Source organism: Elephantulus edwardii, unplaced genomic scaffold, assembly GCF_000299155.1.
Source record: "Elephantulus edwardii isolate Elephantulus edwardi_28Jun2011 unplaced genomic scaffold, EleEdw1.0 scaffold00077, whole genome shotgun sequence".
Classification (NCBI taxonomy): domain Eukaryota; kingdom Metazoa; phylum Chordata; class Mammalia; order Macroscelidea; family Macroscelididae; genus Elephantulus; species Elephantulus edwardii.
This window is the reverse complement of record NW_006399827.1, coordinates 8,986,033-9,008,386: the sequence shown is the minus strand read 5'-3', so window position 1 is coordinate 9,008,386 and position 22,354 is coordinate 8,986,033. Positions and strand designations below refer to the sequence as shown.

Genomic DNA, 22,354 nt, shown 5'->3' with positions numbered 1-22,354 from the left:
AGTGGGCAGATGTGTTCCATAAGCAGGGACTCTTTTTGCCTGGTGGGATAGGCTAGGGAGGGGGAACAAGTGGGTAGTGGGATTCGGAATGCTTCTGGATTCCCTATGGGAACAGATGTGAGGTGGGGACAGCCAAGAGATCCAGGGATCCTGAGTTTAACCTAGAAATAACCAATCCATCAAGGACCGATGACTCAATCAGTAGGCTCCACACAACTCTGGGGGATTTGCATATAAATAAACTTTTATCTATGCCATTATTTCTTCTCCTCTTTACACTTAAATTCTACAGCTCTAATTGTGGCAGAAATGCTAAGAATGAATTATTAAAGGCCATAATTAATTGCCCTGAATACTTCATGACAACCACAGCATTAGTGGCTGTAGACTTGGCCATTGCTCTGTAGCCCAGAGGGAGGGCCGTGACTTTTCTTTCCTCTGAGGTCGGGCCCTGAGACCTTGGGTGAGAGGGGTGGACAGCTGTCATCTTCTCCCTGCCTCTGGGTCTTTATCTGCTCTAGGCTTCTGGTTCTTCAGGGTCTTTTCTGTGCAGCCCCCAAATGCCCATGTATGCGTGTCCCCATTCCCTGAGACTGGACACTGGCCAGTCATCTTCCTTTTGGGGTCCTCAGGCTCTCCAGCAGGCAAGGAGGGACGGACAAGCAGAGGGTAGAAGAAAAGGAGAGGGAGGGAGGCGGAGGGGAAGAGAGGAAGCACTTTGTGCAAAGTCAAGGATGAGGCCAGGACAGGAGTCAGGGGCTGGGTGAAATCACTCCCACGGCCACACCACACCTGGAGACTCATTCTGTGCATTTAGAAAACGAAAGGATTTGATGTGTGATTAGTGGACTGGGACATCCATGCTTCTAGAGCACATCTTGGACTGCCTTAACTGCACCTCTCACAGGCTTCCTTGAGGCTGAGGGACTGGGCTGCTCCCTTGCCCCCTGGGAGCCCAGGAAGAGGAGCAGAGTGTATTCTCACCTCTTGGTTGCCTAGATCTCATTGGCTGGATCTCAGAGATGGGAAGGAGGGAGAAGCCCAGTGACTCTTCATGCTTGCCCAGCCCACCAACCCAGGCCCTGGGAAAAAGGAGGCCTTGCAGAAGAGCTCCTTGGTTCTCCCGTATAACCTCGCCTACCTTACCCTATGCGTCTCCATGAGCAGAGCCTTCTCCAACCTAGGAATCTTCACTCCAACCAAATTCTACCTCTGTCTCCCCGCCCACAGCCCAAAACCTTCTAGGGTGCCCAGAGTAGGGAGAACACAAGGACAGGTGATGGCTCAGTTGGGAGGCAAATGGCAGACATAAGGCTTAGGCCACCAGGACCCTGATGCGAAGGAAAGAGAATGGGCATTATAGAGGAAAAGATCTGAAATATGCAAAGGTTGTAAGAGAGAAAGAAAAAGGGTTGAGGAATAAGAAAAGCAAGTGGAAGGGGCAGGACTGAGGGGACTGAAGAGGAAGGGGAGGTGGGCAGGGGACTGGCCAAGGGCAAAAGAGAAGCGAGCCCACCCACTCCAAATCACCTCCCACATCTCCCCTCCCCAACTCCAAGGAAGGAAATTAGAGGCCAATGCAGATATGTTTGGGTCATTTCCACATGCTTTATTCCAGCAATCAAAATAATTAAAAACATCTCAAATTATTATACACATACAAAATAGGTACAGAGTCTCTTGCTTCCTCCCACCCCTAGGGGGAAAACTGCTTTGTGCTTTGGAAAGTCGTGCTCTGAAACCCAGAGAGAGAGAGAGGAAGAGAAGACATAGAAGAGAGTAAGAGAGAGAGAGGCAGTAGGATGGGATGAAGCTGCAGGAGAGAAGGTTCCAGAAAAGAGCGAGAAGAAAGGCAGAAAGAAGAGAGGGTAGGAAGGGAGCGGGTGCTGGCTGGAGCCTGCAGCTACCCCCTTGTTAAATAGCACCTTTAGAAAATTCACATAAGTCCCCATCCACAGAGGGAAAAAAAGCAAAAACAAAGAATAAAAAAAAAAGACTTTGAACAAAAAGGAACATTTGCTGGCCTGGGGGGGCATCTCAACTTCTATAGCACCAATGATTCCCTCCCCACCCACCCCTTACATCGATGTAGCACCTTTGATAGAAAACAAGGAACCCCTTCCATCCTTGCCCCATGAAATTGCCCCGGTTGACACAATAAAGACAAGAACGAGGTAGTCTTTCAGCAACATAATTACACAAGGAACAGAACAGTATCTGACCCAGTCCTGCTGCACAGGGCTGATGGACGCCCCAGATCCCATGTTTCTGCCTGTGGTCCCTGACTGACCTCCAGACCCAGCGCGTGGCCTGGGGCTCCCCCGGCACACCCCTCTCGAAAACAAAGAGGAGTGTGTTTCAGGGGTCATGGGGTGCCAGATGGCAAAGCTTCTTTGGCAGTCTGAGAATCTCAGGTCCCCCAGAGACTGGAGGTGCTAGATGAGGGGCAGTGCAGTGGGCTGGGGGCGGGGGAGCCATTTGGATGTTTGAGCATTGTCTTTGGTTGCTGGGCAGACAATGCATGATTTCCTGTGTCTTTTGGGGAAACTTAGATCTGGGGAGTAGTGGAGGGGTGGCCCCAAAGGGGGGATGGAGAAAGGAACAGAAAGGGCAGAGTTGGGGTATTATAAGCCCAAGGGGCAGAAAAGGACTTACCCCCACATGGGTCTTCAAGCAAGTGGACCAAGCTTCCTTTTTTAAAAAGTTATTTATTTATTCTTTTTTTCTTTTTTTGGTAAGGTTGGATGCGCTTTTGGTTTTTGGTCATGTTCAGTTGGTCAAAGATAAAAACTAAGTTTGAGAGATGAATGCAAAAGAAAAAAAATCTTTTCCAAAGTCCATGTGAAATTGTCTCCCATTTTTTGGCTTTTTGGGGGGTTCAGTTTGGGTTGTTTGTCTGTTTCCAGGATCGAGGGGCAGTGGGCTGAGTGGGAGGGAGCCAGATTGGGGTGGAGGGAGTTTACAGGAAGCAGGCAGGGCCAACGTCGATGCCGAATTCCTGGTCTGGGGCGCCAATGTCCAAGGGAGCCACATCGATGATGGGCAGGCGGGAGGTCTTGGTGGTTTTGTATTCGATGACTGTCTTGCCCCAGCTTCCAGTGTGACTCTGGGGTGAAAGGGAAACCACGAGAGAGGGGTGTTACCAAGTGAGAGGGGTGAGACGAGGAGAGCTGGTGCCTGTTTGGAACCCCAAGGCCTGGGGAGGTGGGGCCCTGCAGGGAACTCACCGTGCAACCATCTTCGATGACGCTGTAGGTGAAGCGGCTGTTGCCTTCGGCCCGGATCTCGATCTCGTTGGAACCCTGGAGGAGCAGGGACTTCTTGAGGTTGCCAGTCGACTTGTCCAAGTAGGCGATGCTGTTCTTGCAGTGGTAGGTGATGTTCTGGGAGGCCTCGGTGGACATGAGGCGCAGGAAGGTCAGCTGAATGGCCACGTCGGCGGGGTCGGACTCTTCGCTGCCATATGTGAACTGTAGTGGTGGTGGAGAGCAAGGCGTGAGTGACCATGACCGTGGAGGAGCCTCTAGTCCTACCTCCCTGTGCCAGTGACCCCTGAGATCATCCTAACTAATGTCCAAGACACTCATCTGTAGACACTTAAGAGTCCAAGCCAGTATCAAGAACCCAGGACTACCTGCTGCCCCGCTCAGTTCTATGTGACACACTTAGCAAGGGGTTAGCAGCCCCCAGAACCTTCCCTCATGGCCCCTCTCAGTACTGGACTAGCCCATCTCAGGAGAGTGGCTCCCAAGTCCAGCTCACATACCTGGGATCCGTCGGTCATGCTCTCGCCGTACCAGATGTGCCTCTTCTCCTTGGGGTTCTTGCTGATGTACCAGTTCTTCTGGGCCACGCTGGGATGAGTGGGATGGATGCAGGTCTCGCCCGTCTCCATGTTGCAGAAGACCTTGATGGCATCCAGGTTGCAGCCTTGGTTGGGGTCAATCCAGTATTCTCCTGTGGGGGGGCCGGAAGAGATGGTGTCAGGGGAGGTGGGCCATCTGGGGGGCATGAGAACCCCAAGCTCAGCTCTGTCACAGCTGGAGGAGGAGGAGGTGACCCTCACCGCTCTTCCAGTTGGAGTGGCACATCTTGAGGTCACGGCAGGTGCGGGCAGGGTTCTTGCGGCTGCCTTCAGGGCTCCGGATGTTCTCAATCTGCTGGCTCAGGCTCTTGAGGGTGGTGTCCACCTCGAGGTCACGGTCACGGACCACATTGGCATCATCGGCCCGGTAGTAGCGGCCACCATCATGAGCTTTCTCTTGAGGTGGCTGGGGCAAGAAGCTGAAGTCGTAACCTCCGCTGGGGGGGCCAGGGGGACCAGGAGGTCCAGGAGGGCCAGGGGGACCCTGTGTACAGAGGGAAGAGAGAGGATTACCAGAGTCCGAGTATGCTTAGGCCAGAGGGCTGCAAGGCAGATGCAGGCAGAGGCTACTTACAGCAGGACCGGCATCACCAGTGCGACCACGAGGACCAGGGGGTCCAATGGGGCCGGGGAGACCATTGAGTCCATCTTTTCCAGGAGAACCAGCAGATCCAGGGGGACCCTGGGGAGCAAAGAGGAGATGGTCAGAGCAACCCTTCAGGGCAGCACAACAGAATCCATATGCTTGTGGAGAAGCCCACCTCCCGCTGCCAGCCCCTGGCCCGTGGCTTCCATCTCTCCCCACTCATTCCAACCACTAGGAGTGGAAACATTGTGGGAAGAATAATTTTGTGGGATGAGGGATTCTGAGGGCCAGATCAGATTTGTTTTTCCAGCACTCTGCTTCTCTCCTCTCATCCCCTGCTCCAGGAAGGTGAGGGACACCTGTGTCTCAGGCAAGGGGTCACAAGGTGAGTCTGGACTTGGGATTTTGGGAGGAAAGATGGAAGACTTACACGAGGACCAGCAGGACCAGAAGCTCCAGAGGGACCTTGTTCACCAGGAGAGCCCTGCAGGAGAGATAGAAAGGTGGGTCAGGTCCAGTGTGGGTCAGCCGCTGGGGGAGCTGGGTGGGGAGATGAGGGTCAGTGAGGGCAGTCTGCTCTCTCCTCCAGTCTAGTCATTCTGAAACTCTAGCTCTAGGATAGTTCTAGCCCTGTGGAGGCTGAAATATCTTCTAGAAGGCTTCTTCTCTCTCTCTCTCTCTCTATCCCTTGATCTCCCAGAAGCTACTTGGAAATGCCAATAAATCTTCGGATCCCAGGCCACACTAAGGAGTCAGAAAGAGAGAAACTGAGGCAGTAGCCCCTCAAAATCATACAGCACAGCATGGGGAAAGTCAAGAGAAGAGTTAGCAATTGGGAAGGGCTAAGTATACTCACGGGAGGACCAGGGGGGCCCTGGAGACCAGAGAAGCCACGATGACCCTTCATGCCTCTGTCGCCCTGTTCTCCTGTCTCACCCTTGTCACCACGGGGGCCTTGAGGTCCCTAGGAGAGAACAGAGACAGAATGTCAGATAGAAGGTCCATTAGTGTTGGGTGGGACTCTATCCACGCTGGAACAAAGGCTCAGAGGCACAGGGTCCGGAGCAGGGCACTTACAGAGGGGCCACGGGCACCAACGGGGCCAATGGGACCAGCAGGACCAGCAGGACCCTGGGGAGAGCAGAGAAAGCATTAAATCCGGTCAGGGAGACACCCCCCCCCCAAGCAGATGTTTCCCACCTTCTTTCCCACCATGGCAATCACCTTTCTGATCCCCAGAAACCACTGTCCCACCCTGCCTTTAGAGAGGCAGGTTCCCCAGCACCTGGGGACCAGTCCTATTCCTTGGGAAGATGGAGCCCTGAGGTTGAAGCATGGCTCAGATTTTCTGGGGAAACCAAGGGCTCAAACATCTTGCAAAGTACCCCATCACCCGAGTCTGGGTCAGGTCAGGCATCCATCCTGGCCTAGCGAGTCAGTCCCTCCCCTGACCAGGTCAGACTGGTTACTTACAGTCTCACCACGATCACCACTCTTGCCAGCAGGGCCAACAGGGCCAGGGGCACCGGGAGCACCAGGAGCACCAGGAGGTCCAGCAGGGCCAGTCTCACCACGGTCACCCTGGGAGGGAGAGGGGGCGAGGGACAGGTCAGCCACTGCTGAGGGGGCCAGGTGGGAGCAGGGTCGGACAGGCTGTGGGCTTGGAGGACATGTCTCACCTTGGGGCCAGGAGATCCGTCACGTCCAGGGGAGCCTTCAGCACCAGGAGAGCCCTGAAAGGGGAGAGAGCGAGTGGGGGGGGGGGTCAGCCCCAAGGAGGAAGGCTCAGGCTGGTGACCCTGCAGAGGACACAGGCTGGGCTGCTCACCTCGCGTCCAGATTCACCAGGGGGTCCAGCCAATCCAGGGGGACCCATGGGACCAGGGGGACCCCGTTCACCACTTGAGCCAGAAGGACCTTGTTTGCCAGGTTCGCCCTAAAGGAGAAGAGAGGCAAGAGTTAGGCCAGAGAGAGGATGAAGGAGGCCACGGACCCACAGAGGCACTCTCTACCAAGCTCTTCCTCGGGTTCGTCCACCCCCAGCCTGATCCTTCCATGATGGGTCTTCTCAGGGTCCCCCAACATGTGGAGATACTCACAGAGGGGCCAGGAAGACCAGGGAAGCCTCTTTCTCCTCTCTGACCGGGCAGGCCGACCACACCACGCTGTCCACCAATACCCTGAGGTCCGGGAGTACCAGGGGAGCCCTGCGGGAGGAAGACAAGGGGTGAGGCATCTTCCAGGTGCCACGGAGACCTGGGGCACAGCACCCTCCGGAGCTGCTGAGATCTGAGCTCTCACTTACTGCAGGTCCATCAGCACCAGGGGATCCTTTCTCGCCAGCAGGGCCGGGGGGACCAGGGGGACCAACTTCACCAGGACGTCCAGCGGGGCCAGTCTCACCACGAGGACCTTTGCCGCCTTCTTTGCCAGCAGGGCCAGGAGGGCCTGGAGGTCCAGCATTTCCCTGGAGAGAAGGATGGGGTGGTCAGAGTTCAGTGGATTCTGAGGCAGCACCAAGGCCTCCGTGGGCTGACCAGCCTTCTGATACAGCCCATGCCTGTACCCTTGGAGCAGTGAATGTTCACTCCAGATACTTACAGAGGGGCCAGGGGGACCAACTCGGCCAGCAGCACCAGGGAAACCAGTAGCACCCTGGGAAAGAACAAAGGAGTCAGAGGAACAATCAGCTTGGCCGCCCGGCTGCCCAATGCTGTCTGCAGAGGGGCTTAGGAAGTGGTGGGGTTACTTACAGGGGGACCAGCGCTGCCACGGGCACCTTTGGGTCCAGGAGCACCGACGTTACCCTGCAGGAGAGCAGAGAGATGTCAAGGCCAGGTCAGTCCTGAATTGGGGCCTGCCAGCAGCTCAGAGCAAAGGAAGTAGGGTACTCACCATGGGGCCAGGGGCTCCTGTGGGTCCAGCGGGGCCGGGGGGACCAGCGTCACCTTTAGCACCAGCATCTCCAGGTTCGCCTTTAGCACCAGGTTGGCCATCAGCACCCTGGGGAGGGGGAGGTGCGGTAAGTGGAAGAGAGGGACGGGGAGAGATGGAAGGTTTCACGTGGCTGGGGAAGGAGCAGTAACCAAAGACAAGAAGATGCTGGAATGGACGAGGACCCTCCTCCCTTAACTGAGGCCAAAGGTCTTATCTTCATCTCGGTTGCTCAAGGTCCCAGGGTCCCCATGCTGATGGGAAATGAAGGAATTCTTGGTACTCACAGGGGGGCCAGCGAAGCCAGCAGGGCCTGGGGGACCAGTCTCACCACGTTCTCCCTAGAAGAGAAAGGAGGCAGGCTGAGATATGCTTCAATGATGGAGATGGATGGGGGACAGATAGAGGGCCAGAATATAGTATAAAGGACGCGAAGGGCCCTAATATGGACCCCTCACCCAGGGCCAATTATACTTACGGGGGGACCACGAGCTCCAGTGGGACCAGCAGGGCCACTGGGACCAGTTTCACCCTAAGAAGAGACAAGAGGCTCAGAGTCAGGTGGCTCATCTTGAAAATTCCAGGTAATAAGTCCTGGAGAGTCTCTTTCCCCTCCCCATCTGTCTAGTTTCTTGGGCCACCAGCTCAGCATAGCAAGAGGGGCCTTCCTCAAAGATCCACAGCCAGGTTTTCAGGGAAGCTGCATGTTAGGGGCTCACCTTGTCACCAGAAGCACCAGCAGGGCCAGGAGGACCAATGGGGCCAGTCAGACCACGGGCACCATCTTTGCCAGGATTGCCATCAGCACCTTTGGGACCAACATCGCCCTAAAGACAGAAAAACGTCTGAGACTTCCAGTGTGCGGCCAAGAGGTCCCTGTTCATGTCTGGGACTAGATAAATCCCTACACTCAAGAGCTTTTCAGGAGATTGAGGTTGAATCCACATTAGGAATCTGCTAACTTGTGTAGGGAATGGCTAAGAGAACTTCTATCAAAGAGCTGGCCCCACCTCTCATCACCATGGTAACTCAGGGAGAGAGATGCTCTGACAGTAGAGAAGATGAGGTAGGGCACAGAAGGTGACCTCAGGGATAGGATTCACCAGGCAAGAGGCTAGAAGAGAAAGAAAGAAGACTTAAGGGGAAGAGACTGCTCTTCTGAAGAGACTTTCAGAGGGAAGGAAGGAGAAAGGCTGAGAGAGCTTCAAGGCAGGGAGAGAGAGGGAATGACATAGAGCTCAGGGGAGAGGGGGCTGAACTTACTCTGTCACCCTTGGGTCCAGGAAGACCAGCTGCACCACGTTCACCAGGCATTCCCTGAAGGCCAGGGGCACCTTGGCTGCCAGGGGCTCCAGGAGCACCATTATCACCCTAGGAAGTAGTTAGGAAGGAGTGAGAATGAAGTCTGAGGTTTCAGGAGAGGGTCACAGGCCCAAGGCCCTCTTTTTTTTTTTTTAAATTATATTTTATTAATTTTCATAAACATTTACAGAGATTTTGGGCTTCCACTCATTCATTGTTGCACTATTCTCTCTACCCTCCTCCCAGTTTGTTCTTGTCCAAATGCCACAGTGCTTGTCAAAGCCAGTTCTGATTAATCTTCTTTGTCAGTGTGTCCTTTGCCATTCCCTATCACTCCTCCCTGAGAGAGACTTCACCCTGAGTCATAAGGAAAAGGGGATGGCGTATTCTCTTAGCTACTTCCTGCTGAAAAGGGACGCTGTGGGTTTCAGGGTGAAGATCTTCTCTCACTACTCTAAAGGCCAAGGCCCTCTTGAGTCTCCCAGGCTGGGTTCTGAGCCAAAGGTAGGCACCAGCTAAGAGGAAAGACTCATGGCCCAGAGGCTGTGGGGGAACCACTCCAGCTTGTCTCTCTCTTATACTGATGACTTTGATCACAGGCAACTGGTTTTGGTCTGAAGGTTGCTGACAAGAGCCCTGTTCTCACCTTAGCACCATCATTGCCGGGAGCACCGTTGGATCCGCGGGGACCTGCAGGACCAGGGGGACCCTGCACACCACGCTCGCCAGGGAAACCTCTCTCGCCCTAGAAGAGGACAAGACACATGATGGCTTCTCCAAAGACAAGGTCAAGGGCAGGGAATCTTGATGGAGAGTTGTGACGTAGGCTCTACTTACTCTTGCTCCAGAGGGTCCAGGGGCACCAATGTCTCCAGGAACACCCTGAGGGGAGAGGAAGACATGTGAGCAATGTCCACCTGGCTTCCTACTAACAAGAACTCCTGTCCTCTGCCTCCTTGAGGCTGGCCCTTGAGGTCCAGGCTTACAGATGCGCCCCTTCTCAGCACTGAGTTGGGATTATTGTGAAGCATCCTCTATTCCTTCTTGGGATATATCAGAAACACTCCACCTCCCCAGCAAACTTGAGGCCAAGAATCATGATCAAAAAGCTTGAGAAGTCACAGAGACTTCTAGAAGCTCTAAAAAGAGTTTCTTTGAGATTGTGTCACGTAGACTGGCAGCTTCTATGTAAGTCCCACCTGGTGTCTAAACTCCCTCCTTTTAGTTTATGGTCATCTTATAAGCTAAGAAGACTGGCCTCTCCCTCATGTTTTCTGTATTCTCATCCCTCGGGTCAGCTGCTACCTCTTACCTGTTCACCAGGTTTGCCAGCTTCACCAGGAGGACCTGCGGGACCAGGAAGACCCTACAGGTGGGAAATTAGGGAGGGAAGAGAGAGGATTTAGAGCCTGGGAGAGAACAAGGGGGGTGTCCCCCACATTGCTCCCACTTGCTGACAGTCATTACATCTCACCTGGAATCCGGGGGCACCAGCGGGACCTTGTTCGCCTCTCTCACCAGCAGGACCCTATTGTGGAGGAGAAAGCTGAGGTCAGGGAAGGGCTGAGGAGACGAAGGGTAGGCAGCATCTCCCCAGGCCTGTTCCCCAGTGCCCCGTTGCCAGGACTCCCAGTCGAAACACTTACAGCAGGGCCTGGGGGTCCCTGAGCTCCAGCTTCTCCATCTTTGCCAGGAGCACCCTGTAGGGGAGAAAAAAGAATTCAGGGTGGTGAGGCTGGGTGGACTTGGGGAAGAGGGGTGCAGGTAGATGGGGCCTGGGGTGCTCAGGGACCAAGCAGACCCACTGGTGCCTCCTGCCAGCACAGTGAGGCCTCCTACAACCCTCCTATGTGGAGGGGGCCCAAAGGGCTAGGTTCAAAGGAAGAGACTTACAAGAGCACCAGGGGGTCCAGGAACACCACGCTCTCCAGCTTTGCCAGGCTCTCCCTGTGAGGAGAAAAGGTGAAGGGTGAACAGGGAACCTGGCCTCCCAGGTCCCTCTGGTTTATTTGGAGTAGAATCATTTAAGGGCCTTTCCAATTAGAAGGCTCTGCAAGCTCTCCTGACCAGTGTAGGCTGCTGGGAAAATGCTCCTGCTGCCTTCAGGGCTGGATCCCTTTGACTCTCTCTAAAACAGACACCTTTTCAGGCTCCTTCACTTCTGCCCCCAGGTCTACAGCTACCTGAATTGAAAAGTGCTTCTATCTCCTTTTGAACCCACTGAGAACTCCATCAAGATTTTGTGGCGACTACATGACAGCACACAACAGCATAAACCACAAGCGTGAAGGTGTGCCCTAGGAGACTATGTCCATGGAGAGAGCAGTGACAGCAGAACCAGCAAGGGTTCCCCACTTCATGGACAGAGAAACTGAGGCCCAGGAAAAGGCAGAGCATTGCTCCTCCTGGAATACTTACAGCAGCACCTTTAGGTCCAGGGAATCCCATCACACCAGCCTGACCACGGGCACCAGGGGGACCTGGGGGACCAGGGCGACCATCTTGACCAGCGGGACCCTGAAGATGACAACAAAAGCAGTGGTGAGGCCAGAAAGCAAGCAGGTGGGAGAGATGGGGAGCGGGCACAGGGGGAGATGATACTTACAGAGGGACCAGTTTTGCCATCAGGACCAGGGCTGCCAGGGCTTCCAGTCAGACCCTAGAGGGGGAGAGAGATGTGAGGAGGACAGGAGAAGAGGGGGAGGGGAAGAGGGAGAACTCCTGGGGACAGACTCTGCCTCCACTTCCATTCCTATATGGGAACTCTCTCAGGGTAGGCAGGGTCCCGGGCCAAGCTGACCAGTGGGCTGGAGTCTCACCTTGGCACCAGGCAGGCCAGCTTCACCGGGACGACCAGGTTCACCAGGAGAACCTTTAGGGCCAGCAGGGCCAGGAGAACCACGTTCACCAGCGGGACCCTGGGTGAAGGGAAGAGGCAAAGGAAAGATTGAGGTCTCAAGTCTAGGCCTCTCCACTATAGACCAATTTTTTTCTTCCAGGGAGGGGGCTGGTTCAGATGGGCATTGAGAGGTGGGGAGGGGAGGCTAGGTGTGAAGAGAGAGTGAACCCTCTTTAACCCTCAGCAGGGGTAGTGAAAACTACTGGGGAAGAAGGGAGACCGTACACCCACAAGAGGAAGGTCATGTCAGGGAGAGGAAGAAAAGTTACCTTGGGACCAGCGATACCATCTGCACCAGGGAAACCACGGCTACCAGGTCCACCCTGCAGGTGAGAGGGTCAGTGAGCTCAGGGACATCCAGGCACCAGGCTGGCACTGGAGGTGGGAACAGTGGGAGATGGCACACCAGGGGTACTTACACGCTCGCCAGGTGGTCCAGGCAGACCAGTGGGTCCAGGTTCACCTCGGGCTCCTCTCTTTCCTTCTTCACCAGCAGGGCCAGGGGGTCCTTGAACACCAGCGGGGCCCTAAAAGAGGGCGAGAGGAGGGTGGACCGGGGTGAGGCTCCTGGAGTGGGGTAGGGGCTTCCTCAGCCGATTAAGGGATCCCATCCCTCAAGGGTGTCCAGGACAGGACAGGAGGGGGTGGGCTGCAGGAGGGGTGGCAAGGTACTTACGGGCTCTCCCTTGGCACCGGTGTCACCTTTGTTTCCAGGAGCACCAGGTTCGCCCTGCAGAGGGGAGAAGAGAGTGAGCTGAGAGTTGGGTGCTCAGGTGGCTTGAATCTTCAGTCTCCCCAAAAGAGGGCCACAGTGGGGCCAGTGCATGGATTGGGGCAAAGCAAGTGTGTGGTACTTACACTGTTACCCTTGGGACCAGGAGCGCCACTGGGACCCTGGGGTCCAGAAGGACCTCGGGCACCAGGGAAGCCAGGAGCACCAGCAATTCCAGGAGCGCCCTGTGGGGGGCAGAGCATAGTTGAGGGTCTAGGAGTGGGCACAGGGCAGGTGGAGGTGGGGACTTCAGGCAGCGCTGAGGTCGGGTGGAAGACTTACATTGGCACCTTTAGCACCAGGCTGTCCATCAGCACCAGGGTTTCCCTGTGGCACAAAGAAAAGTGGGTAAGTGGCAGGTAAGGACCCGAGGGCGGAGCCAGAGTGGGCATTGAGAGGGGACACTCACAGCAGGACCAGCAGCACCAGCAGGGCCAGGGGGGCCGGGCTCACCACGCACACCCTGAGGACCTTCAGAGCCTCGGGCTCCTTGGGGACCGGCTTCACCCTGAGTTGGAAGAAAAGACACATCAGCATCAGGAGTAACTCTGGGAGCTCAACCTCATTTCTGAATAGAGTTGAGTAGGGAAGGGACAGGGTCAGGAGACTGGAGACGAGGATTCCAAGGTCAAAGGGGGGAGTCCCCGGATAAAGGTGTTGGGGAGTGGGCTCCTTTCTTGTCCCTCCTTATCTCTCTGGTTTGGGAAGCAGGAAAACATCATTTCTTGGCCCATGGGAGCTACACCTGGAGGGAGGATGGGGTCTCACCTTAGCACCAACAGCACCAGGGAAACCAGGAGGACCAGCAGGACCAGTGGGACCCTGGGCAGTAAACAGACAGATGTTAGCAAGAAGGAAGGTGGAAGGTGTAAGCCACACCCAAGAGACTGGAGTTCAGAACAAGCTGGCCCCGCCACCCATGTCTGAGACCCAGTCTGTACTCACAGGGGGTCCAGCAGCACCAGTAGCACCATCATTACCACGAGCACCCTATAAGAGGAAGAGGAAGTCCTGGTTACTGAGTGCTCTTCTAGCTCCTGGAAGACCCCCTTCCGAGGTTCAAGAACATTCCTCAAGGGGCTAAGAGTACTTACAGCAGGGCCAGGGGCTCCAGGGCGTCCTCTCTCACCAGGCAGACCACGAGGACCCTAACACAAAATCAAGAGAAACTAAATGAGATGAGGAACAACTCCATTCTCCATGAGTTTCCATCTCACCCTAACACTCTGCTCCCTCCTTTTGCTCTAGAACCGGACGTACTCACCATCTGACCAGGAGCTCCATTTTCACCAGGGCTACCAGGTTCACCCTATGGAGCAGAAAGGTGAGGGTGAGGCATGTGTTGATAGGACAGGGAGAAGGAGGAGGACAGCACACAGACAAGCTCTTACCTTGGGGCCAGCAGGACCAGCATCTCCCTTGGCACCATCCAAACCACTGAAACCCTAGGATAAAGAAAGGAGACCAAGGTGAGACCCTGTGGAGGTGTGGACCATCCTGATGCTTATTGGAATAAGAGAATGCCTGTCTGGGAGTTAGGCTAAAACCCAACTGGTCCAACTCATTTAATGAGACTTCTTTTTCAATGAAGAGAAGTTCTTTTACATATCTATTGTATAACCTTTGGGACTTTTGCAATCACTGCCCACCCAAGACGCACATGAGAATCTTTCGGAAAAAGGGGGTTGGAATGACGGGATGCTACAGACTTTGAGAGCTTAGATGAATCAAAGAAGACTCACTCTGTGACCCTTCATTCCAGGGAGGCCAGCTGTTCCGGGAAGTCCCCGAGCACCCTGGGGAAAGGGGAAAAAAAACCACACACACACACACACACACAGAAAGATCTGTTAGAAAACACCAATGTGGACACAGCTTCCCTATGATCAACATAACTAAGCTAATGAAACGGAAATGCGATGAAGCCCCGGATCTGGAGACGTCACTTTACTTACCTGAGGCCCAGGAGGTCCACGCTCACCAGGACGACCAGGTTTGCCAGCTTCACCCTGACAGGGGAAGAAAAGGCCATCACATCCACTAAGCCCTGGGCTGGAAAAGTATAGAAAGTCTACAGATTCTGGGGATGGTGGAAGGTCAAGCTTAGGGGTACAGAATCTTCTCTTTGCATCTAGAAGCTGGTGTACAGCGAGCTATTATGAAACCCTTGTTTGATGACATTTGAGTCTCTGAAAAAATTTCTGCCATGCGCATTTTTATCTCACTAGATAGGGGAGGGGGAGGGGAAGACACTCAGAATGTCTCAGCTCCAGGAAGTTGATTACCCTGAGCGAGTTGGCTGGAAATGACAGCAAGGTACTTGGGGACAAGGGAAGAACAGTTGCCCATGTTGAGGAGATAAAGAAAACCAATCCACAGAGACTGAAGAACCCTGTTAAAGGGTCCCAGGCAGGCTTGTGCATCAGGGAGAACTCAGCCCCCTTCTACTGAGTACCACCCCCCAAAGGCAGTGAGGACAGTGGGGTAAAGATTATTGGGGGGGGCTAGTCTACATGGGTGGTGGGAGTCAGATGATATCTTTTCATTGAAACTACTTACATCATCTCCGTTCTTGCCAGGTGCGCCAGGGGGACCTCGGGGACCCATGGGACCCTAGAAGAGATAAGAGAAGATGTTAGAATTACCAGGATAAAGAAGGGGAAGGCTTGGAATGGAAATAGGAAGTGAGGAAGACTCGAGGGGCGGGGAGAGGAAAGGTCCTTCAACAGCAAAGACTATAGTATGTTTGTAGAAAGGTAAGAATCTTACAGAGACAGCAATTTAGGGAAATACTTACGGAGGCTCCAGGCTCGCCAGGCTCACCAGGGGGACCTTGAAAACCTTGGGGACCCTGGGGAACAAAACCAAAGAGAGGTTAGAAGGACAGTCTCTGTCAACCTTTCCCCATCCCGCCAAGAGATCTCTGATCCCCTTCCCCACATTCATCCCAATAGTACCCAAGCCCAAACTGTTGCAAATAGACATGCTAGATACTCACAGGTGCACCAGGGGGGCCAGGGAGACCACGAGGACCAGAGGGACCCTACAGACAGACAAGAAAAGGGGGCTTGCTGACATGGGTGTGGGTGAGCATAACAGGGATGCAGTCTTGCTCCCCAGTGGTTCCTATTGGGAGCATCCAGTTGTCCTGTGTTTCCTCTAGACTCTGAGGTCCCATGGGTGGTCCTCATCTCCCAAGATCTCTATTCTCCCAATACCAGCCCTCCCCTCCGGATGCCCAGCCACTTCTCTTCCGGTATCCCTTCCATCTGGGCGGCTTACCATGGGGCCAGGTACGGAAACGCCAGATGATTTCTCATCATAGCCATAAGACATCTGGGGAGCAAAGTTCTAGAGAAGAAAACCAGACAAAACAAGACGGAATATGCATGAGTGAATTGAAAGGAAGAAGACTCCACCCATCACAGAACAAACTGACAGCATGTCTCCTGAAGTGGTGGCCCAGGAGGGACACATTACTTGTAAGATCTTCCTGGGGAAAAATGTACTTCTTGAACCTAACCATGAGAATACATCATATAGACCCAAATAAGACGGACAATACAAGAAACAACAGATCTGATTCTTCAAAAAATGTCACTGTTAGGACAAAGGAAGGCAGAGGAAATGCTCCAGATGGCAAGAAACATGACCCATTAAGTTCAATTCTACCTTACTCCTGAGTTAGGAAAAGAAATTACTAGATAGCACATTATTGAGACACTGGTAAAACTGGAATATGAACTGAATATGTAGATGTTAGGACTGTGTCTCCTCAGTTTAACGATCAAGCTACGGTCATGTAAGATAATATTCTTAGGAATTGCAACTGAAGTATTTACAAGCAAAGGGCTATAGTAGCAGACACTTATTTTCAGGTGGGTCAGAAAACAACCAAAAAAACCAATGATAATAATACATATATATAGTGAGAGACTGATAAAACCAATGCAGCAGAATGAGACTTGTGTATGAGAGCCCTTTGAATTATTCTCACCACTTTTCAGTAAATTTGAAATGATAAACTGACATTTAAAAAAAAAACACACAACACCCCAAAACCAAACATGTCACTTGCAAGGAGGGGAAATGGAAGAGAAAGAGAGAGAAGGCTTTCCGTGAGTGCCTATCTCAACTATCCACTTACTCCTCCAAGGCCAGGGGGTCCGGGAGGGCCAGGGGGTCCGGGAGGTCCTGGAAGTCCGGGCTGTCCAGGGATGCCATCTCGGCCAGGAGAGCCGACAGGACCCTGCACAATGAGAGCACGGGGCCTGAGTGAGAGCTGGTCAGGGGTCACACTGCTCTCCAGCCCACGACAGCCAAGAGCCCACAGCAGCCAAGAGCCCACTACACTTACCCTTGGGCCCCGGGGTCCAGTGTCTCCTTTGGGTCCCTACAGAGGAAAAAGAAACAGATTTAGAGAAGGGAGGGCAATGGGGAGTCTTGACCGGAGTGGCAAAATTCAAAGGCGAAGGATTACCTCGACTCCAGCAGTTTCTTGGTCGGGAGATGACTCTAAGGGGGAGAAGGGAAGCAGGTTAGAGGGAGGCAGGCTCAGCGATGCTGCTCTTCAAGCGACAGGGGGCTCCCAGGAGCAAGGGCACAGCCCCCCATACCCAGGCCCCGGGCCTACACGTACCCTCGCCGTCAGGGCAGATGGGACAGCATTCGTTTTCGGGCACTTTGGCGCCTGGACAGTGCGAGACGTTTAAGCACGTCAATTCTTCACAAATAACGTCGCCATTGTCACAGATACAGATCTTGCAAGGTTCGGGTTTCCATACGTCTCGGTTGGTGTACTTCATGCCATTCTGTATGCAGGTGATCGCTGGGACTGGGGGCGCGAGAAGGAAGGGGGCTGTCAGCAGGGCTCTCGTGCCCCCTTTCAGGGCTCCAGCAGTCCCAATACAACCCTCCCCCTCCGCCCTAGAGACACACTTAGATTTTCCACTTTCCTCTTCCTCCTTGTTTTTCTCTCTCCCCCCCCCCCTTTTTTATCTTTTCCCAAATGCTTAAAAGCTCATCTGCTCCTCATCAGCGCCAGTGACAGCGCTGAGGCGCCGGGCCAGGGCTGCCCTAACTCCTTCCAGTTCTCAGGAATTTAAACAAAGCTTTAGGCTTCCAATTCCAATTCCAATTCCAACCTCAGCCCATAGGCGTTGAAGCCAAGGGAAATAAAAAGCCACGAGGTCCGGGAGGGGATGGGGAGAAGTGGAGAGGCCCGGAAGAACCCCCAAGGGGCTCTCAAGGAGAGGGCGTGGTTGGGGTGGAGACAAAAAGGGGGTGGGCAGGGCTGGGTCCGCCTCTGAACCCCGAGCAGGTGGGATGGCGTGGGGGGGGCTAGACGGATGGGCAGGGCTGACTGAAGGCGTCTCACCCAGAGACTTGAAGATGGACCTCTAAATTAGGACACACTCTAACCTTCAACGCTAAGACATCTCAAAAGCTGGCTCTGAAGCCAATCCCTGCCTCCCAAAGCCAGCTAATCCCTCAAGACCGCTCTTTAGCCAAAGATCCAAGAGTAATCAAAGTGATCAAGTTAATCAAACCCACAGAACCAGCATCTACCGCCACGACCACTAGGTGGCGGGCAACACTAAGCAAAGGGAACGGGAGGGGCCGATTCCAGAGGCCAGCCACTTCAGTAAAAAGAAAAACGAAAAACAAACAATTTTTTTTTAAAAAAGAACCCTGGTAACGCGGTGATTAAGCGCTCAGCTAGTATCAGAAAGTAACATCAGCTGTCGCCTCCCAAAAGACGTTTAGCTTTGGAAACCGTATAGGGCAGTTCTCTTTCTGATAAAGTCGCTATGGGTAGGAATCGACTCAACCACAACAGGTTTGGGTTTAGTCTAGCCACTTAGTTTGGAGACGGGGACTATCTCCCTACTTCCTGCTTTATTATCATCCAAGTCAAGGAATGGGGTCCCCGCCACGCAACATCCCCGCGCTTCCGACCCCAGCATCCAAATGCACCGGCCAGGGAGACGCAGTGCTTAGTATGAATCGGCAGATGGCGCAAGGCTCCTGCTCTGCCAAGTCAAGTCCGCGGCAAAGCTTCTCATCCTTCAACCCGCCCACTCTCTGCGCCCCCTCCCCCCGCGACCCAGCACCCCCGCAGCCCCCGGGAACACTGTCTAGCTTGCAGAGAGAGCAAACAATCTTTCCATATGAATCATCCCACAGCCTTGTTGATTGCTTTCACATCTTGAGCTCCACATAGGCAACTCAGAGACCCCACCCCATTTTCGAAGTCCCTTTCCTCCACGCAACGCCCAGATCCCCACTTTCTGCGTTACGCTGCACAGTGCGCACTCAGGACGCCCTCCTGTACCAACTCACTCCATACTCCATGCTCATCTCTCATTCTTAGGACGTGGGGTACGATTCCCTTCCCAAAGTACACTCTTTTTTCTCTGCTGGGGAGCAGAGGAACAAGGTTCCCTCACTATTTCCCTCCCCTTCCCCAGACTCTCAACTGAAGCGCTGAGCATCCCAAGTCTCAACTGAAGTCGCAGACCCCAAGCGATACCTAGGAGCCCTGGACTCCCAAAAGTTTAGGACTTACTGTCTTCTTCTTGGCCCGCCTCTTGGCCAAATTCTTGGCCAAACTCCTGGCCATTGGTCAGGAGGGCGGTGGCCGCTAAGAGGAGCAGGAGCCGGAGGTCCACAAAGCTGAACATGTCTAGACCCTAGACATGTAGACTCTTTGCGGCTGGGTGGGGGGTTAGCGTCCGCTCATGCGTGGCCTCACAGTCCGCGTGCCTCCTGCTCTGACCCTGGAGGAGAAACTCCCGTCTGCTCCGTTGCCTGGCCCGGGCCCTTTTTAAACCCTTCCCATGGAGAGCAGGGAGGAACCCTGCCCCTCTGAGAGGGGGAGCAGGCTGCCCGCCCCCCAGCCAATCAGGGCTGCCTGGCCCGGCCCCCAACTTGGGAGCTGGAACAGAGAGGGGGAGGAGGAGGGAAAGGGAAGGGAATCCACCCCCACGTCTCCCCCCTTTGCAGCTCTGCTTCCCCAGCCCCCCAGCCCTGCTTGGGCCAGAGATGCTGTTGCTGGGGTGCAGCTGGGTGCTCAGCGTGATGTAGGCTAAGAAGTCTGGAGAAGAGGATTTGGGGTGCTGGATAGGGAACTCCAAAGGTGGGAGGGTTGAGGTAATGTCGGGGGTCTTCCTAGCCATGCCTCAGTGGTCCTCCTGGTACAGAAGGGAGACAGTCTTTGGAAGAAGCAGGAATGGGTGTAAAGAGGCCAGCTGGAGACGTCCCAGAACAGAGCCAGAGAATTCAAACAATGTCACTCACTGCTTCTGGGGTATCTTCTAGTGCGGTTGGAAACTTTTGGGGAGCAAGTCAGTGACTCCTTTATAGATAGTTATTAACCAGGTTGTGGGGGCTGGCAATGTGGTGGGGTTTGTTTTGTTTTGAGGATGATCATTCCACCAAGCCTGAAGCTCCTAGAGACCCCACATGGCCCCCCCAAGCCCTGGCTTGATTGAGAGATGACTTGGGGAGGCTGAGGCACTAGCACCTCAAAATTTGGGAAATCTGGCAACATGATTCCTTCAGAAAAAAAAAAGTTCTGCTTTGGTGTTGATTCATAGAGTTAAGGGTGGAGAAGAGGTGGATTTGAAGGAGGAGAGCTGTGCCTTTCTAGGGGTGACTTTGAAAACGGTCTTAAGTTAGGATCTGTGGCCAGGCACCCTCCTAGGCAGCCTGGTCAAAGTAGAGCAAACTTGGGAGGAGGACAGAGGGTTATAGCCACTTTTCTGGGTGCCCCAGACCCTGGACTGGAACGGTGTGGGAGAACGTGGGAGTTTGGAAGAGGAGGAGGATGAGTGAACTTAATCTAGAGGACTTGTTCCATTGCGCCACTTTTGATCCCCCTAAAAACCCAGGCCATTGCTCTCTACCTCTGGAACCAGGAATGAATCATATGCAGAAAGCAATGCAGACTCCAAGACAACAGAGGGTTTTAGGAATGACGGTTTATTAGGTGCTATTTGGGGGAGATGCCCCTAGTGTTCTCCCCTCCTCAATATTCCAACTTCCCAACAGGGATCTACCCTCACCCCCCATTCTATGCAAGCTCCTCATGCTGCCAGGACCTGTGGCCCCATATGGATGCAATAGGGGCCCCTTCGAGGTGTGCCATCAGCTGTTCTTCCTCCTTCAGGACTCCCCCACCCCCAGGTTACTCCAGAGCTGCAAACGTGGAAGAGGGGAGTCCCGCCTCCCCCAAACTGTCCAAGATTCCACTGCCTCCCCCCCCCCCGCCCCTCTGACCCACGACCCCCATCTTCACCCTTCTCCCTGCTCCCAATCGACCCGCCCCCCCCCGCCCCTCTCCACGCCTTGCCCAGCTGGTTTTGTGCAACGAAGGCAAAGGGGGGGAGACACAGGGAACAGAAGGGGAGGGAGCCACGTAGGCCGTGGGCAGCCAGGATGAGCGGGGCGGGTGGGGCAGTGGAGGGAGACTGCAGGGGCTATAATTAAAGGGAAAATATAGAGTTTCCAGAGAAGCTAGGCTGGAGACAGTGATGGGGGGTGGACTTTCATCAATTATCCTGACCATGTGGCAGCAGCTTGTGGCCCAGGATCTGCCCCGCCTAGTGCCAGCGATGGCAGGGGAGGACTGGGGGGCTGAGGTGCTGAGATGGCAGTTCCTGGACCCACCCAAAATCCTGCCCTCCACCAAGGGACAGTTCCTAGCGGCTCCCCTCACCAGCAGGGGACAAGCATCCAGAGAGACGTAGCAGACATTTGGGGTGGTTGTCTGAGGTGAGGTGTCACAGGGCTTGGTGTGAAGGTTGATGTGACTCTGCTGAGATTTTTTTGTGGCCCAAGGGGCTCCTGCCTTCAACCCCCTTCTCATATGAGTCCTGCTGGGGGCTTTTCTATACCCACCTTCAAGAAAAGATTACACCTCAGAGGTACAGATTAGAGACTGCTCTGTCAAGGGTCTGGGGTTCCCAGGGGTGTTCAGGGACTCCCATGTGTGTGGTGGTTGACAGCTGCTTCCCTCATGTCCAGTTCCAGACCACAGTCCAGGGGCTGTGGATAGACAGTTCCCAAGCACCCTTCACACGTGGCACAGAGCTGAGGACTAGGACTTCTTCTGCCACTTTTTGATTTGAAATGCTTGGCGGGCGCCCAGCCCAAAGATGTGTCTTTAATTTCTGGAGCATGACAGTGAGAGGAAGAATGTGCTTGGGGTCTCCTCCCAGCCTGGCTGGGCCTCCTTGGCCAGGACTGAGGGCTGGAGACAGGAGGGGGCAGGGGAGCATGGGCCTGAGAGGGGAGGAGACGCCACCTCATCTTTAGGAAAGTCTGAAGCTCTGGCTTCCTGTGGAATGTTAAGACTTTGTCCGGCACTTGGCGTTAAGAGGAGAAAAAGTCCAAATCTCTTCCCCCTTCACACACCCACACCCAAGAAATGGTAAAGTCATCAGCACTGAGGGGGGAAAAATCCTCAAGAAGAAAAACAGAAAAAGAAAAATGCTGAGTTCTGAATTCTCACCTTTTCTAAATTTCCCCATGTGCCCCCAGAAGGAGAGAACCTAGTCCCCTTTCTAAGCCCCGTAGGGCCCCCAGTCTGAACTTCATGGTGAAGGACAAGGGAGAAGAAAGCATCCGATGAGATGGCTCCAGGTGTTGGTACAGCTGCTGGGTGGATGGACACGCCCCTTCCACATGTCCAGGTCAACTGCGCTGGCCCCCTTCATTCCTGCTGTGATTCTGCTGTCCTCCCACAATGCTCCTCTCTCCCCACCCCTGGCTTCAGGCTGATGTTCAACAAAGAGAAAGTTCTTAAGAGGGGAATTAAGAGAAACTGACCTAAGATGGAAATGACTAGCCTGAAGTTCTTGTTCCCTTGAAGGACCCTGAGACAAAATCTGGGGACAGACTCCAAGTGTGCAGGAACCTTCTCCTCCCTTTCCTCAGTATTGTTTGTTTATGTGCGAAGACGCCTCAGCTTCCCTGCAGAACTCCGCTCTTTCT

General features: G+C 54.1%; 1 protein-coding gene across 1 annotated transcript; it reads right to left on the bottom strand.

Moving 5' to 3' along the window:
* Positions 1-2,690: 2,690 nt before the first annotated feature.
* LOC102863100 (collagen alpha-1(I) chain-like) lies at positions 2,691-19,044 on the bottom strand. The gene is made up of 51 exons (XM_006889300.1): positions 18,927-19,044; positions 16,998-17,192; positions 16,839-16,873; positions 16,716-16,751; positions 16,506-16,607; positions 15,641-15,709; positions 15,357-15,401; positions 15,156-15,209; positions 14,918-14,971; positions 14,314-14,367; positions 14,101-14,154; positions 13,750-13,803; positions 13,623-13,667; positions 13,453-13,506; positions 13,304-13,348; positions 13,127-13,180; positions 12,768-12,866; positions 12,641-12,685; positions 12,445-12,543; positions 12,263-12,316; positions 12,006-12,113; positions 11,856-11,909; positions 11,507-11,605; positions 11,293-11,346; positions 11,106-11,204; positions 10,581-10,634; positions 10,334-10,387; positions 10,162-10,215; positions 10,000-10,053; positions 9,525-9,569; positions 9,334-9,432; positions 8,649-8,756; positions 8,105-8,212; positions 7,864-7,917; positions 7,673-7,726; positions 7,347-7,454; positions 7,205-7,258; positions 7,053-7,106; positions 6,757-6,918; positions 6,551-6,658; positions 6,280-6,387; positions 6,131-6,184; positions 5,925-6,032; positions 5,529-5,582; positions 5,308-5,415; positions 4,882-4,935; positions 4,440-4,547; positions 4,067-4,349; positions 3,767-3,957; positions 3,228-3,470; positions 2,691-3,106 (listed from the first exon to the last, which is right to left on the bottom strand). Exons 1-51 carry the CDS (start codon positions 19,039-19,041, stop codon positions 2,960-2,962), a joined length of 4,404 nt encoding a protein of 1,467 aa, XP_006889362.1. The 5' UTR covers positions 19,042-19,044; the 3' UTR covers positions 2,691-2,959.
* Between the last annotated feature and the right edge of the window lie 3,310 nt (positions 19,045-22,354).

What these genes read in the sequence shown, in the direction of transcription:
- LOC102863100 (XM_006889300.1), bottom strand. Translation starts at nt 19,041, where the DNA reads ATGTTCAGCTTTGTGGACCTCCGGCTCCTGCTCCTCTTAGCGGCCACC. An exon ending in CTGGCCCCCCTGGTGCACCT is followed by an intron (nt 15,210 to 15,356) that starts GTGAGTATCTAG and finishes TTTGTTCCCCAG; the next exon opens with GGTCCCCAAGGTTTTCAAGG. An exon ending in CCGGCAATGATGGTGCTAAG is followed by an intron (nt 8,757 to 9,333) that starts GTGAGAACAGGG and finishes ACTACTTCCTAG; the next exon opens with GGTGATAATGGTGCTCCTGG.